At 40.3% G+C, this 14,240-nt stretch overlaps 1 protein-coding gene across 21 annotated transcripts in view; it reads right to left on the bottom strand.

The window, feature by feature from the left end:
• Positions 1 to 14,240, bottom strand: part of clasp2 (cytoplasmic linker associated protein 2) — a 103,766-nt gene that overhangs the window by 30,002 nt on the left and 59,524 nt on the right. For 4 of the 21 annotated variants that reach the window (XM_034161051.1, XM_034161054.1, XM_034161052.1 and 1 more), the window contains 12 exons: positions 11,768 to 11,794; positions 9,460 to 9,633; positions 9,106 to 9,150; positions 8,245 to 8,352; positions 7,829 to 7,891; positions 7,163 to 7,269; positions 6,730 to 6,753; positions 6,458 to 6,613; positions 5,145 to 5,236; positions 4,993 to 5,056; positions 4,204 to 4,263; positions 1,964 to 1,966 (listed from right to left, as the gene is read on the bottom strand). In XM_034161051.1, coding sequence (XP_034016942.1) covers positions 1,964 to 1,966; positions 4,204 to 4,263; positions 4,993 to 5,056; positions 5,145 to 5,236; positions 6,458 to 6,613; positions 6,730 to 6,753; positions 7,163 to 7,269; positions 7,829 to 7,891; positions 8,245 to 8,352; positions 9,106 to 9,150; positions 9,460 to 9,633; positions 11,768 to 11,794 — 923 coding nt within the window. The remainder of the gene's footprint in view (positions 1 to 1,963; positions 1,967 to 4,203; positions 4,264 to 4,992; positions 5,057 to 5,144; positions 5,237 to 6,457; positions 6,614 to 6,729; positions 6,754 to 7,162; positions 7,270 to 7,828; positions 7,892 to 8,244; positions 8,353 to 9,105; positions 9,151 to 9,459; positions 9,634 to 11,767; positions 11,795 to 14,240) is intronic. The other 17 variants (XM_034161061.1, XM_034161064.1, XM_034161070.1 and 14 more) reach the window with 13 other exon arrangements.

The following is a 14,240-nucleotide window of genomic DNA, read 5'->3' as shown; positions in this document are numbered from 1 at the left end:
GAAATTGGGCTATTAGTAAAAAAAAAAGTAGAAAAGGGGGTGTTCACAATAACAGTAGCATCTGCTGTTGACGCTACAAACTCAAAACTATTATGTTTAAACTGCTTTTTTAGCAATCCTGTGAATCACTAAACTAGTATTTAGTTATATAACCACAGTTTTTCATGATTTCTTCACATCTGTGAGGCATTAATTTTGTTGGTTTGGAACCAAGATTTTGCTCGTTTACTAGTGTGCTTGGGGTCATTGTCAAGGGCATGTCCTCTTCAGCATAAGGCAACATGACCTCTTCAAGTATTTTGACATATCCAAACTGATCCATGATACCTGGTATGCGATATATAGGCCCAACACCATAGTAGGAGAAACATGCCCATATCATGATGCTTGCACCACCATGCTTCACTGTCTTCACTGTGAACTGTGGCTTGAATTCAGACTTTGGGGGTCGTCTCACAAACTGTCTGAGGCCCTTGGACCCAAAAACAACAGTTTTAGTCTCATCAGTCCACAAAATATTCCTCCATTTCTCTTTAGGCCAGTTGATGTGTTCTTTGGCAAATTGTAACCTCTTCTGCACGTCTTTTATTTAACAGAGGGACTTTGCGGGGGATTCTTGCAAATAAATTAGCTTCACACAGGCGTCTTCTAACTGTCACAGCACTTACAGGTAACCAAAGAACTGTCTTTGATCATCCTGGAGCTGATCAATGGGTGAGCCTTTGCCATTCTGGTTATTCTTCTATCCATTTTGATGGTTGCTTTCCGTTTTCTTCCACGCATCTGTTTTTTTTTTGTCCATTTTAAAGCATTGGAGATCATTGTAGATGAACAGTTTATAATTTTTTGCACCTGCGTATACGTTTTCCCCTCTCCAATCAACTTTTTAATCAAACTACGCTGTTCTTCTGAACAATGTCTTGAACATCCCATTTTCCTCAGGCTTTCAAAGAGAAAAGCATGTTCAACAGGTGCTGGCTTCATCCTTAAATAGGGGACACCTGATTCACACCTGTTTGTTCCACAAAATTAAAAACTCACTGACTGAATGCCATACTACTATTATTGTGAACACCCCCTTTTCTACTTTTTTTTTTTTTACTAATAGCCCGATTTCATAGCCTTAAGAGTGTGCATATCATGAATGCTTGGTCTTATTGGATTTGTGAGAATCTACTGGTACCTTGTTTCCCATGTAACAATAAGAAATATACTCAAAACCTGGATTAATCTTTTTAGTCACATAGCACTACTATTATTCTGAACACTACTGTATAAAAAGTACTGTTTGATCAGAGAAAACTGAATGCAACTACACTGTTATTGTTAAGGTACTTTTACTAGGGGCACATGATGACACCTTCTGTCAAAAGTGAAATGTTTTCAACTTTTACTGCCTGTTGCAGCAACATGCAAAACAGATGTTTTATCTTTAACAAGGAGAAAAAGAAGAGACAGCACCACAAACAATCACCTTGATTAAATCAGGCAACTTAATTCCATTATTATTTGTTTCTTTAATTCTTCTACTGTGTAATGGCTGAAAACGACCCGTTTCAACCTCTTGGAATTTGTCCTAAAGTCCAAACCATCCAAAAAGTGCTTTCACAATGCAAATGCACTGGACCAAGCTTCAGTTTCTGGACGGAGACTACCATTTTGGTCAGACCAAATTTAAGTTCTTTGGTGTGGAGCCTGGTATGAGGTAACCTTCACACCGGCTTTTTTGGTTGAGACCAAACTGAAAAGTCTGAAAGTCCAGACCAAACAAGGTATGTCTGAAAGCACCCTAAAATGTTGCCCTAAATTTGTGGTAGATTTTTACCAGATTGTAATTTACAATAACTGAAAACACAAGCAGTCCTGACCATTTAAAATAAAACTATAAAGTATTTCTGTCTTCAAATTTGAAGGAGTGTCCCTTTAATTAGTACATGAACAGCCAAAAAAGGGCCAAACTTACTCTCTACAGAGAGTCCAGAGTGAGATAGCATGGGGGAGAGGAGAGAGAGAGACATCTGTTAGCATCCCATTGAAATAAAGCTGAATAGGGATATCCCAATCACTTTTTTCTGGGTCCTTTATTGGCCGATATGGAATTGAATACGACACTTTAAAATTTATTTCTTTTACTTAATTAGTAAAATTTCCACAGCATTCTCAAACTTTCATTAAGAGCACATTACCAGTTTTTTTTATATATTTGCTGAACAATAATATCCACAACACATTTATGACATTAACCGTATCAAACAACAGCTACAGGGCTAACACCATCTCCTTCACTGTAACCGGAAACCAGATAGGCTAATTCTTTATCAGCTGTATTTATTTAGTGGAAAACTGAATCTCATATCGAACCTTTTCTCTGACTACCAGTATTATATTAGTTAAACCTAACCAGACTCCACTCTGATTAGAATGACACGGCGTCCGTCACTCCGTTGTCTCTCAGTGCTCAGTATTCCTGTGTCGCAGACCAAACAGTCCGCCCCTAAATATAGGTCCTCCCTGCCTCCACTGCGCATGCGTCATTTCTGAGTTCTGAGACAGAGTCTCTTCACCCAAAGTGATCAAATGGATTAATGGGATTATTAACCATCAGATGACAAGGTAAAACCTCTTAAATCATTCTAAAGTCAGTTTTAAGCAGAAACGAGGCGATACTTGGTGACGTTTTGAAATGACTGAGGTGCAGTGAACGTATCAGCTAGCAGCTCATGTAGCCGTGGCGCGTTGATCTCTTCCTCCGGCTTTTATGATGAAATAATGCTGAATTTATGTGGAAATGATTGTTCTACAAAAGCGTCAGATGTCTGTTGCTGTGATAGATGATGACTGGAATGAAGTTTGAAGCAGAAACGAGGTGATAATCAGTGAACCACGGCTAATGACACATGCGCAGTGAAGGCAAAGTGGACCGATTTTTGGGCGGGGGGGTGGGGTGGGACGCTCGGTTGGTGACACCAGCACAGAGCTGCCATCATCATGAGTCAAGCACCTCAGCTCTGACATTGAACAAAACACTGATGTTTACATGAAAGTTTCAAAACTATGGGAAAAGACGAAAATAAGATGAAATCACAGGTAAAAGCTGCTACTCTACCTTCTCTGCCCTGCCAATGGGATACAGCTTACTGTGTGCGACTTTCTCAAGCCTGTTTGCACCATATGTGTCTAGTGTGGTGCGTTGCTGAATTGCAGTGGTGGGTGTGTGTGTGTGTTTACACAGCTAGCCTTTCTACTATTGTGGCGCCGCAGCCGTATCATTCCATGTAATTCATCTTTGATAATGCAGTTGCAGCCAGAAAATTAAGTCAAAAATATAAATTACACACAGACTTAAAATCTGAACAAACAACTTCTCTTTTGTTAGATTATCTTTACAGTATGGATCCTGCGGGTCACAGAGCTCTTTGGGAGTTTCACTGATGCGCATTCGGCAAATGAAAACCAGAAAGTTGATCCATTGTAACCAGACAGCAGTCACATAATTTTTCAGTTGCTTGAATGGTTAAAAATATTAATTTTTTTTTTTATATCTGTGACAGCTACACTGAATGTACTTTATGATTAACTCTAGGCTGGCTATGTTGTCAATGTGACCGCCTACAGAAAATCTCTCTATTATTACTACGAACCACCTTTCTTGTCGACACGATAAAAGAAATTTACTGCATGTGTAAGCTGTAACTTTTTAATGTGCACCAAAATCAATGGTAAAATTCTCTGCAGCCATCATACAACATATTTGTTGTGAAACTGGGGTCATGGCACAGCAGTGGAGAAACAACCTGTGTACAACTCTGGGAATGTCTAACGAAATCAAGGAATTGGGAGCAGATCCGGGACACAGACACACATAATGCTGATACTTTGAATGACTGTAGTACCTGGATACTGATAACCATATTGGTAACGGGACATCCCTATAGCTGAAAATACTTGCTGCTTAATGGATATAATTGTGATTTTCAATTCAAATTTTTGATCCAGTATTTAAAAAAAAATAAAAAAATTCAGGGGCTTTAAAGTACATTACACAATTACAACAATAAAAACCAAAGTGGTTTTTGTGTACAGTATAAACAAAGAAAAGATGAAAAAACAAAGAAAAAAATAAAATCAGAGAACAGTAGATGGAAGGAAGAAATGTCTGTGACAGATGTATTAAGGAGAGTGATCCATGGTGTGATGCAATACCTTGAAGGAGGCTGAGCTTATACCGGATTCTGCCGTGCCGTACACCCTGCTGCAGTCTCGCTGAAAGTCATCAAATCATCAAATGTCAAAAGAGGGGAAGAGGAGCTCACACCCGTTACATATGTGAGCCTACGGGCACTCAAGATGCCGGAGAAAGAGTGGCAGGATTAGAAAGGCCGAACCGCAGCAGGTTAGTGAGAAAGTAGAGCTGACAGCCGAAATCGGTTTGGTCGTGCATTTAGGTGCCTGTGCGAGTCTGAGTGCGAGCGGTGTCATCGCGTCAGACTGTGCAGGGAGGTAAGGGAAACAGACAGGGTTTGGCTATGAATGGGAACGAGCACTACCAGTGGACTGGCTAATGGACAGTGACAGAGGAAACCCACGGAAGGGCGGAGAGTGTGAGGTCACACACGCAAACTCAGGCATGACATGCCGTTAGAAAACAGTCTGATTCATCTGTACGTGCTGTATACCTGTGTTTATTTATGTCTGTCTGTATATGCCATCTGTGTGTAAATTTTAAGGATATGCTTAGAACTGTTTACCCCGCTTTTCTGTATTACTCTATTTTTAATTACTATATTTAACATTTGTGTGTGTGGCATTAATGTTTAAAAATTCACATGTATTGATAAATGCAAATATGACATAACTGGGCAGAATCCGGTAGTGGAATTTAGTGGGATAAACAAAGTATAAAAGGATGAATAATGATTGTGTAATGGTATGGAAGTGAGGGTATGTGCACACGTATTGTTGTGCGAGTACCTGCGCTGCATGCACCCATACCTTACTGTGAGGATCTGCAAACATCCTGGTGAAGATTTCACACAGTCTCTTCAACTCGACCCGACTGCAGAGCAGAAGAACAGTTGGTGACATTAAAGAAACAGCCAAACAACCTGGCATGAAAACAAACACTGGATCTGTAGTTGGCTGACCTCAAGGTGCGTTGGTTCTTGAGCAGAGCCTGTAAGCCCAAAAGCCCCTCTTTCCTCTCAGACCAATTGGCACTGGCACAGCGGTTCAGTACCTAGCATGAGCCACAAACATACACACAGCTCCAATTATACACACATATTCATTTACAAATATATTGTGTTCTACTGATATTGTATATTAAAGACTGAAAGGCAGCTCAAACAGAACATCATAGAATATACATCCTGTGTGTTTTAGGAGTTCCTCAAAATTATTTCAAGTAAAGATTTTGCAAATCACAACACAAGTATACCACATTCTAATCCAATTAAATTTTTTCCGCAAATCTGATTGGTTAATCGTGTGAGATTTCAGACCATATAATAACTTATTTCCTAATTTTACCCCCAAATTCCATTTGTAGCAGAGCATCAATACTTATAAGAACTAAATGGTGGCTAGAAATGTGGTGATAATAAGACTGCAAGAAAGAAAAACCAGACTGGAAAGTGTGTTTTTTCTTTGTTGTGGAAAAAAAAAGAGAACTAATACTGCATTTTGGTAACTGCAGGCTAATGAGCAAAGCCTCATTAATCCTTAACAGTAAATAAGGATACAGACAGAGCCCTCTTCACGTACATTCATTTCATTTGTATTTCTGTATGTTTTCAGATGAAACTGAGCAGTACCACCAGAAACAGTGGGGGCAGTGTAACCAATAGTGAAAGGGAGACGCAACCCTTGGCACAAAGACATGAAGACGTTGTATAAAAGCGCAAGATTTTTCATGAGACTCCACCTTCATAAACAATTTTGTCCCTTTTGTCACAGACACATTATTCCAATATCTTCAATTGTTACCATGTTCGATGTTTTCAGAAACCTTTGCTTGTGCAGTGCCCTCTAGAGGATGTATTGCTTAACCTCTGTGACAAAGTAAGTCAGATTTTGTCCAGATTAAAGACAAATCTATTCTCCCTCTTGTATGATTAGCATATCAGTGTAGTAATTTTATATCTTACATCCAGCGTCAGGACAGCTCAGCGTGAATGCTACCTTTATGCAGCTCATTTGATGGAAATCCACCATAGGGACAGAGAACTTTAATTCATGGATTTGGTAAAATTTTATAAAAACCTTGTAACTGTTAGAATCGCCTAAGCAGAGGGTCACCCCTCTGAGTCTGGTCTGCTTGAGGTTTCTTCCTCATGATCACCAGAAGGAGCTTTCCCTTACCACTGTCGCCTGTGAGCTTGTTCAGGCTGGGGGGCGGGCGGTTAACTGGTTGAGAGGGTTCTCATGTTTTATGCAATATGCTGCCGTGTTTACTAACCTCAGCTACATCTTCTGTCTGCCTCATGTATGTTGGGATCGCGCCTCCATTTCTGGAGCTGTAGGACCTTTCTGAACAGGCGCTGGATGCATCACTATTTGCATCGTCGTCAGAGTACATGCTATAGTTCTCGTACCGCCGCCGTGCAGGTTTCTTCTGCAAGTAGAGGACAGAAAAGCAATTTATATACATTTGAATACAATGACACACACATACAGAAAACACACAGTGATGAAAAACACAACAAACATGAGGCAGAAGGAGAAGCTGACCTTAGACCGCATGTCTCCCAACAGCTGACAGCATTAAACAAAAGTAGAACCATGGATTAGTCAAAACGCACACACACATTCACACTCTAGGTCATAGGTCTTCAGCTCCAGTCCTCGAGGGCCAGTGTTTTGCAACTTTTAGATGTGTCTCTGCTTCAACACGCCTGAGTCGATACACAAGGTCATTGGCAGCACTCTGGAGAACTTGACTGCATACTGAGGAGGTAATTCAGCCATTTGATTCAGCTGTGTTGGACCAAGGACACACCTAAAAGTTGCAGGACACCAGCCCTCGAGGACTGGAGTTGAATACCCCTGCGCTAGGTGGTGTCAGCTGCTCTTGGTGACAGGTTTCCAGAAAGAACCAAGTTTTAATGTGTGTTTTCTTTTCTAAAAGTCTGTGTTGACAATGTGTTTATGTGCATTTTCATACCAGTGCATCTGCAAGCGCTTCTTCTACATCTGAGCCAGTGTTGAGGACCCTCATGGCACTGACTGATGATGAAAGACGATTGGACTGACTGATGCCGAACCCTGATCCTGTAGAAGGAGACAGCAATGGACAGAGAGAAAACAAGAGAAACTTAAAAACAAAGTAAGATGGACAAAGTTTGCCAAGTCCCCTGCACTCATTGACCTGCCGCTCTCACTCATTCACTGACAAAGCACCATCGATTCATCTCGTCATCCTCATCATCATTCTTGCTTTCCTCCAACCTCAGCACACCATAATTATACACATTTTTCCAAGAGACAATCCTGTAAGATGATGTAATGACAGGTTAAGTGACACAAAACAGGCAAATGTGTAGCTGTCCCAGTATAGAAATAGAGCTAAATAAGAAAACAAAAAGGCACTGGTACGATCGGCAGAACAGTTATCAAGGCAACTGAACAGGTGGAAACATGCGATTCCACCAGAAGATTCGATACCCTGTAACAGAATGTAAAAAGGGCGGGAAAGAAATGAAGAGAAACAGGCTGACAAAATACAGAAAAAGGATGGACAGCACATAAAGGAAAAAAAATAGCAAAAATGAGGGGGTGAAAAAAAATACAGTGGGTGAGGTATCAAGAAGTAGAGGTACTCAGCCTTCACCTGCAGCCCCAAAAGCATCAGGTGTGTGGAGAGCTCCCGTGGAGCGAGAGTAGCTCCGCGTTGCTGAAACCAAGATTAAAACACACACATACAATGTTTAACACACACACTCACACACTCAAGGAAAAATATGAAGCTCCCACACTGTTCAAAGAGTGTGAGAGAAGACAAGAGGCCGAACACCATGCAAGCGTGCAAGCGATTTTTAATCATAACATGTCTAATCTTGATTCCTTGCAGTGTTGAGCTTCTTTTACAAACTGTACGGTTAATATACTTTGACAAAATAGAAATGTCATAAAAGGCTGACACTAACCTGAGAAAAGGTGTAATAAAGTAATTTGTTAAAAAAAAGGTCACTTTCCCTTTGATATCTGACTTATCCTGTGTTGCATCTCTCCACTACGGCTACTCACCGAGCGGTGTGAAGGAGCGTACGGGGCTGGTGTCCCGGCTGCTCTCCCTGCTGGCTTCTCTGCTGCAGCCCTGACTCATACTGGGACGAGGAATACGACTGCCCCGAGCTAACGCCACACAGGTTACAGCACGAGACCGCATCAGGAGGAAGAGGAGGACGACACAGGGGGAGGAAAAACGTAGCAAAAGGGAAGACAAGTTGGAGTGAGAGGGAAAAAAAAACAGATCAAAGGAGAAGAGAGACAGATTGAATGGGGAGATGTAGTAAAGAAAAAAACATAATGGGAATAAAAGCGAGAGGAGGACAGACACAAACGTTGGAAAGACAAGGAAAGAACACAAAAATAAGAAGAGACAAACACAAAAAAGGAAGTGCATCTGAACGGAACGAAGTGATCTGATCTGAGGGACGGGTGAGGACAGGATCAAGACTTCAACCAGCAGCATCGCAATTAACGTCAGCATTCATTACTGTTGATTGGCGGCAGAAGCTCCCTAACCAATCAGAGTTAAACACAGCCTAACAAGGTTTACAAAGACCCGGTGAAACATGGTGGAGTGTGTGAGGTTTGTTCAGCAGTCACTGCCATCAGTTTAGTAAAAGAGGAGGGTTTATTTGCTGATCACATACACCCATAACCACAGGAAATCAGCCAGGAATCCGGAAACTGGTTAGGAAGAGAGAATCTGGGAGCATGAGGTGGTGATAATGGAAAGACGGCGATACATTTGCAGTGCTGGAGTTAAATGAGGGGGAGTTTAAGAAAGTTAAATTTAAAGATTAGGATTGAAAAATGAGTAAAAGAATCTGAGGTGGAGGTACAGATAGCAGGGTAGTCTGGTTGAATTTGGAGCCTTACCTCCTCTGCTCGCTCCATTGTAGATGGAACTAATGCTGGAAGGAGCTAGAGGACAGAAGAAGGGAGAGGAAGAAAAGGAGGACAAGGAGAAGACCAGAGGGAGCCGGAGCGAAAAACAAAAAACAAAAAACAATTGAGTTGAGGTCTGCAGGAGTGTGGAGCAGTGTGAGTAGCTGTGCGTGCGAGCTGCGTATATATCTAAAGACATTTTTTAAATGCTGTTTATGGCTAGTTGTGCATGTCCAAGTGCTGCAAAAAATAAAACTCAAAATACAAATGAAAGAAGAGACAGAAAATCAGGATGACAAATGCACGTGCGAAATTTAGTGTAAGAACCAGTGTTTGTGGACTGACCGACAGACAGACGGGTGGGGGAGGAGTCTCTGGAGCAGCCCTGGCTGCGGGGGATGCGACTACGTCTGGGTCCTTCGCCGCCGGTTCCAGAGAACACTCTGTGGGCCCCCGAGCTCATAGTGCTGAGAGCTGTAGTTGTCAATACACGACCTGGGGAGCCGCTCCGGCTGCCGGCTTCATGGAGGCACAGGAAGAAACAAAACACACACACACACACACACAAAGATTAAAAAAATAAAAGATTTGCTTAAACACCAACTATCATTTAAATCTGACAGCTACAGAGATACTTTGACACTCCTAAACGGTGTGGAGGTTTGTAGAACAGCAACTGACAAAGGTCCAGAAGAGGATTTAAAACAACACTTATGTTTCTGTCCTTCACTCCGATAGGAATCAGAGCACTTATTAGTAAATACTGCAAGAAACAGAACTAAACTGTAAACTTTATCATGTTTTATATGAATGGAGAGAAGACTCTTTTTGGTGAAGAGCACTCGAAGCCACCAATTAGAAGATTTTAAAAATTCAATTATTTTTACACTGCACCTGTTTCTTTAAAATATTTACCTAAATTAAAACAAATTGGATACATTGAGTAAGATTTTGAAGGTACAATGACATATCTGCTGCTTGCGAAGAAAAGGTGCAATGCTTACAGTGAAGGTTTTCTTCATAAAATGGAAAAATTATTGATAAGTGACACTGAGGAAAAACTGTCCAGAAATAATAAACAAAAGCATTTTTAGAGTCTCCCCCCCAGGACGCCCTGTCTCCATGCGTAAAATCCATTCTGTGCATTCATCTACAGTAACAGTACCATCCAGCTGAAGACAAACTGCGTAGACAAGACTAAAAACTGAAACTGAAGTCTTCTGCCTGGTATACAATGTGAAATTTCAGAAATCTTATAAAACTCACCACAAGCCACACTGTGCAACATGGATTTATTCAACTTAGGTAAGACGAGCAATTAGATGTGTGCAAACTGCACTATGCAACACAGAATGGTGGGATGAAACATCATCCACGTCATCTTGACAACCAAGACAACGGAAAAAGAAGCTTGTTGCTCTTTTTGTCACAACAGAGACCAAAAAGCTCATTTATGAGAGCAGATTGGACAGACTATACATTTCTGGTGAGAGTGACCGCTTTCATCAGCTGCTTAGAAACACATTCTGTGCGTGTTTTAAATTGATTTATTTATGCTTTAAATGAAAGGACAGATCTGCACCTTGCCTGAACCTTACTGCCAGGAAGAAGAAAAACCAAATACAAAACAGACAGACCCAGGCTAGATTGCATCTGCTTTCATCAGCTGCTTCAAAACATTTCTTACTCATTCTTTATTTATTTAATTTTTTTTTAATGAAAGGACTGATCCTCACCACTGGCTGTACTTATGTGCCCGGGGGGACGCGCAGCTAGATTACATCATCTGAAGCTGCATTTCCAGACACTGATTGTGGAATTTCAAATGTTGTCTGATATCTTTCCAAAACTGTCTTTGGTCCCAAGATTGTGACAACAGCTGTAATGAAACGTGCCACGCGAGACCACACTTTTCAGAGCCATAACCAAAGATTATGCCACGTTTCTTTCACAATACTAAGCTTTCAATTGGGAGAGCCAAAAATCACACACTGTACACCGGGCATTTGATCAGAAAGCAGCACTTTGTCTCACTGATTTACACACAATAACTCAACAAAAGCCACTCATACAACAGAAATACACAAACTTCTAGGCACACAAGCTGTATATTCTAGCGTGTAGCTACACAGGGGGAAAAAAAAAATTCTTTATACCAAATAACAGATACAAATCTAAAACAGGGTTTACCCTCACAATTCTAATGAAATCCAGATATAATGTTACAAAAGATGATACTTTACTTCATGGTCACATTAAACATTATTGTCAAACAATTTCTTCTTTTTTCCCCTTCTTCCTATTTTCACAGACTGTGAATCAGAATGGTGAACTATGAAAAAGCTATCAAAATATTTAGATATTCCTTTCAATGGACATTTTAAATTGAGAGGTGTTAACATTTAGCATCCTTTATTTCTTTCACTGAAGACAAACGTTTAGATGCAGTCAAGATACCCAATGCAGTGTGGTTAATGTGATCGTACACCAGCCATGTTTAATAGCATATGTCTACTATACGTCTTAGCATGCCTCAGCCAGAGTGGGAGAAGCCTAAATTGGTCATTCTGGTGGCATGTAAAGGAGGGAAATTGAGGAACAAGGGCAGCAATGTTATGAGAGCAAGGAAGAAGAAGTAGCGTCGTAATCTTACCACTAACAGGGGTAGCAGACTGAGATCCTGAGCCATTAAACCCATTGGTTGGGCGAAAGGGAAAGCAGAGGCGAGGGGAAGGAACAGCAGATTAAACCAAATGAAATATGGATGCTTATGCAAAGAGGTGACATGGGAGTTAGAATGAATATGATGGGAGCTCATCCCAATGTTCCATACAAGAATGTACAAGGCAACGCTTAATGCAGCTTAAAAAAAAAGAAAAATTAAGGGCAAAATAAGTTCTGAACCAACTGTAGATGAAAGACTAAGAAAAGCAATGCATGTTGGGACCACTGGCAAGACATCTGTATGAAGCCAAGCCTGTTTGCAATGAAGAAAAGAAAAATATATCCCACAGTTTAAAAACAAACAAAACCCAGCACACACATATACACCTACAATCTTTGTTCAGCCACCATTTCTGTCAGATATACATTGTTCTTTGTTTTGGGCCTTGAACTCTTGATTAAAATGGTTGCATTTTTTGCCTTCTTGCCCATTTTACAATGTAGGGCTATAGTCTAATCACTGTGTTTCTAAAGTAGTTTCTATGCAGACACTAGTCATCAGTCTGCAAGCAGCATCTGTAAACTCCCCGAGCAGCCGCCCACTTTTTTTTTTTTTTTTTTTAACGAAAGTTGGTTAAACGCCCACCCTAAAATAAAATTATTTTCTGCCCCCCAACACATCATAAAAAAAGCAAAAAATAATACATTTTCAGAATGTTTTTTTCATTACTTCTGCATCTTACCTGTGACAAAATTATCAGTCATGTGACGATGTCAATTTGTGCGTTTGCAGTACGAGAGTTACACACAAGGGGGAACAGATCTGCTAAAAGGGTGAGTTATTTGTGATGAAATCACATCCGTTCACTCCCTCTTCAGGCAGAATTTGCACGCAACGCTCAGACTGTTCCGAAGTGTGAGTACAGCGAAACATAAAAAAAGTCACTTCTGAAGTAATAACAGAAGAATGTGTTTATTCAACATAAACCTTTAGTATTTAGTTGAATGAATATTTTCTTTGGTAGTTTTAAATCATATACAGACACGTTGTGATGATTTCTGAGTAATGTGTAATTTGATGATGTCCAATGTCAAGCCTCTATTCGATCATGCGATGTGCTGAGAGTTATGTCCAAATCCAGTGGTGGTAGAGCTTTCACAAACTGGGTTAGTTCATCTTCCCTCTAAATAGGTGAGATTAACATGGACGTTTCCTTAACCCTCTGGGGCCGACTCCGTCGTATACGACGGCTAAGACCAAGCTTTACTAAATTATAAATAACGTTTGAATGATACGAGATAGAAACATACTTTTTTTTTTTGCTGAAAAGTTAACTCCGTGGACTTTCAAGCCAGCCATCAGCCATCTTTGTACTCCTCATAGAAGCTGTGTTATGATGTGTGTAATATGAGTGTCCAATCCGAATTGGTTCACCGTCACATGGTTTTCCAAAATCCAATCATAGGGCAGATTTCCCTCACGTGAAAAGCCAAAGATCGTTTTCAGGAGAGATGTGTTACTAATTGGCCCATTTGAATAGCCCCCTGGGTGCTCCAATGAGTACATACTATTTGTACATACTCAGTGTGCCCTGCGCCATTACGCACAGCGATCAGTGAAAGCAGGAGCAGACGGGGAGAGCCTCTGATGACAATCTTGCGTGCTCAAACAAAGAGTGTGTAACTATCAGGATTGCTCCACTAGTTGCATGTGAATGTTACTGGATAACTCAACAAAACGCATAGACCATTTTGTTTATATTGTTCAAAATGTTCATTTGTGTTTACTGTTTGAACCTTTTTGTTGTACAGACTTTCACACAAGACCTCAAATTACCTTTATAAAGTGTCAAAACAGTTGTTTATTATAGTTTGCTGTGTGTTTTGAATAAATGTGTGTGGAAAATTATTTTTTGCTTTATTTTTTCCTTGCCTATTTTTGATTGTAAACCTTTATTACACTTATAAAACACAACAAAAACATATATACTCTGAAAGCACAGATTGTCCTGAAAAAAAAAGAGACATAAAACTTGATTGTGGGATGCAGGGAGAGCTGTTAACAGCAATAATAAAACATTTATGCCAGGTGAGTTTAACTGTCCAAAAAATGCCCTTGAGAGAAATAGTGGTAAACTAGCTAGCTGGCCTGTTATTCATCGCAATGAAGCCGTGAAAAATGCAACCATTATTGACAATAACATAGTTGCAAATGTAATAATCAAGTAATTATAGGTAAGTAAGACCTTCACCACAGCTTAATTTAGTGCAGAAAAACCTGGTTTTGGGCAGCATTTCAATGCCAGGAATTAATTATTCAAATCTAAAATGGCTACTGTGACAATTTATTTTATTTTGACTGTCACTTGTTACCATTGTATTTATTTGTGGAATTTCTGGGTGGATTATAGAGCCGTCAGGCAGAATAACTGGCCAATCTTTAAATGTACCAACTCACCTAT

This window comes from Thalassophryne amazonica, chromosome 20 (genome assembly GCF_902500255.1).
Source record: "Thalassophryne amazonica chromosome 20, fThaAma1.1, whole genome shotgun sequence".
Classification (NCBI taxonomy): domain Eukaryota; kingdom Metazoa; phylum Chordata; class Actinopteri; order Batrachoidiformes; family Batrachoididae; genus Thalassophryne; species Thalassophryne amazonica.
This window is presented reverse-complemented; position numbering and strand designations above follow the sequence as displayed.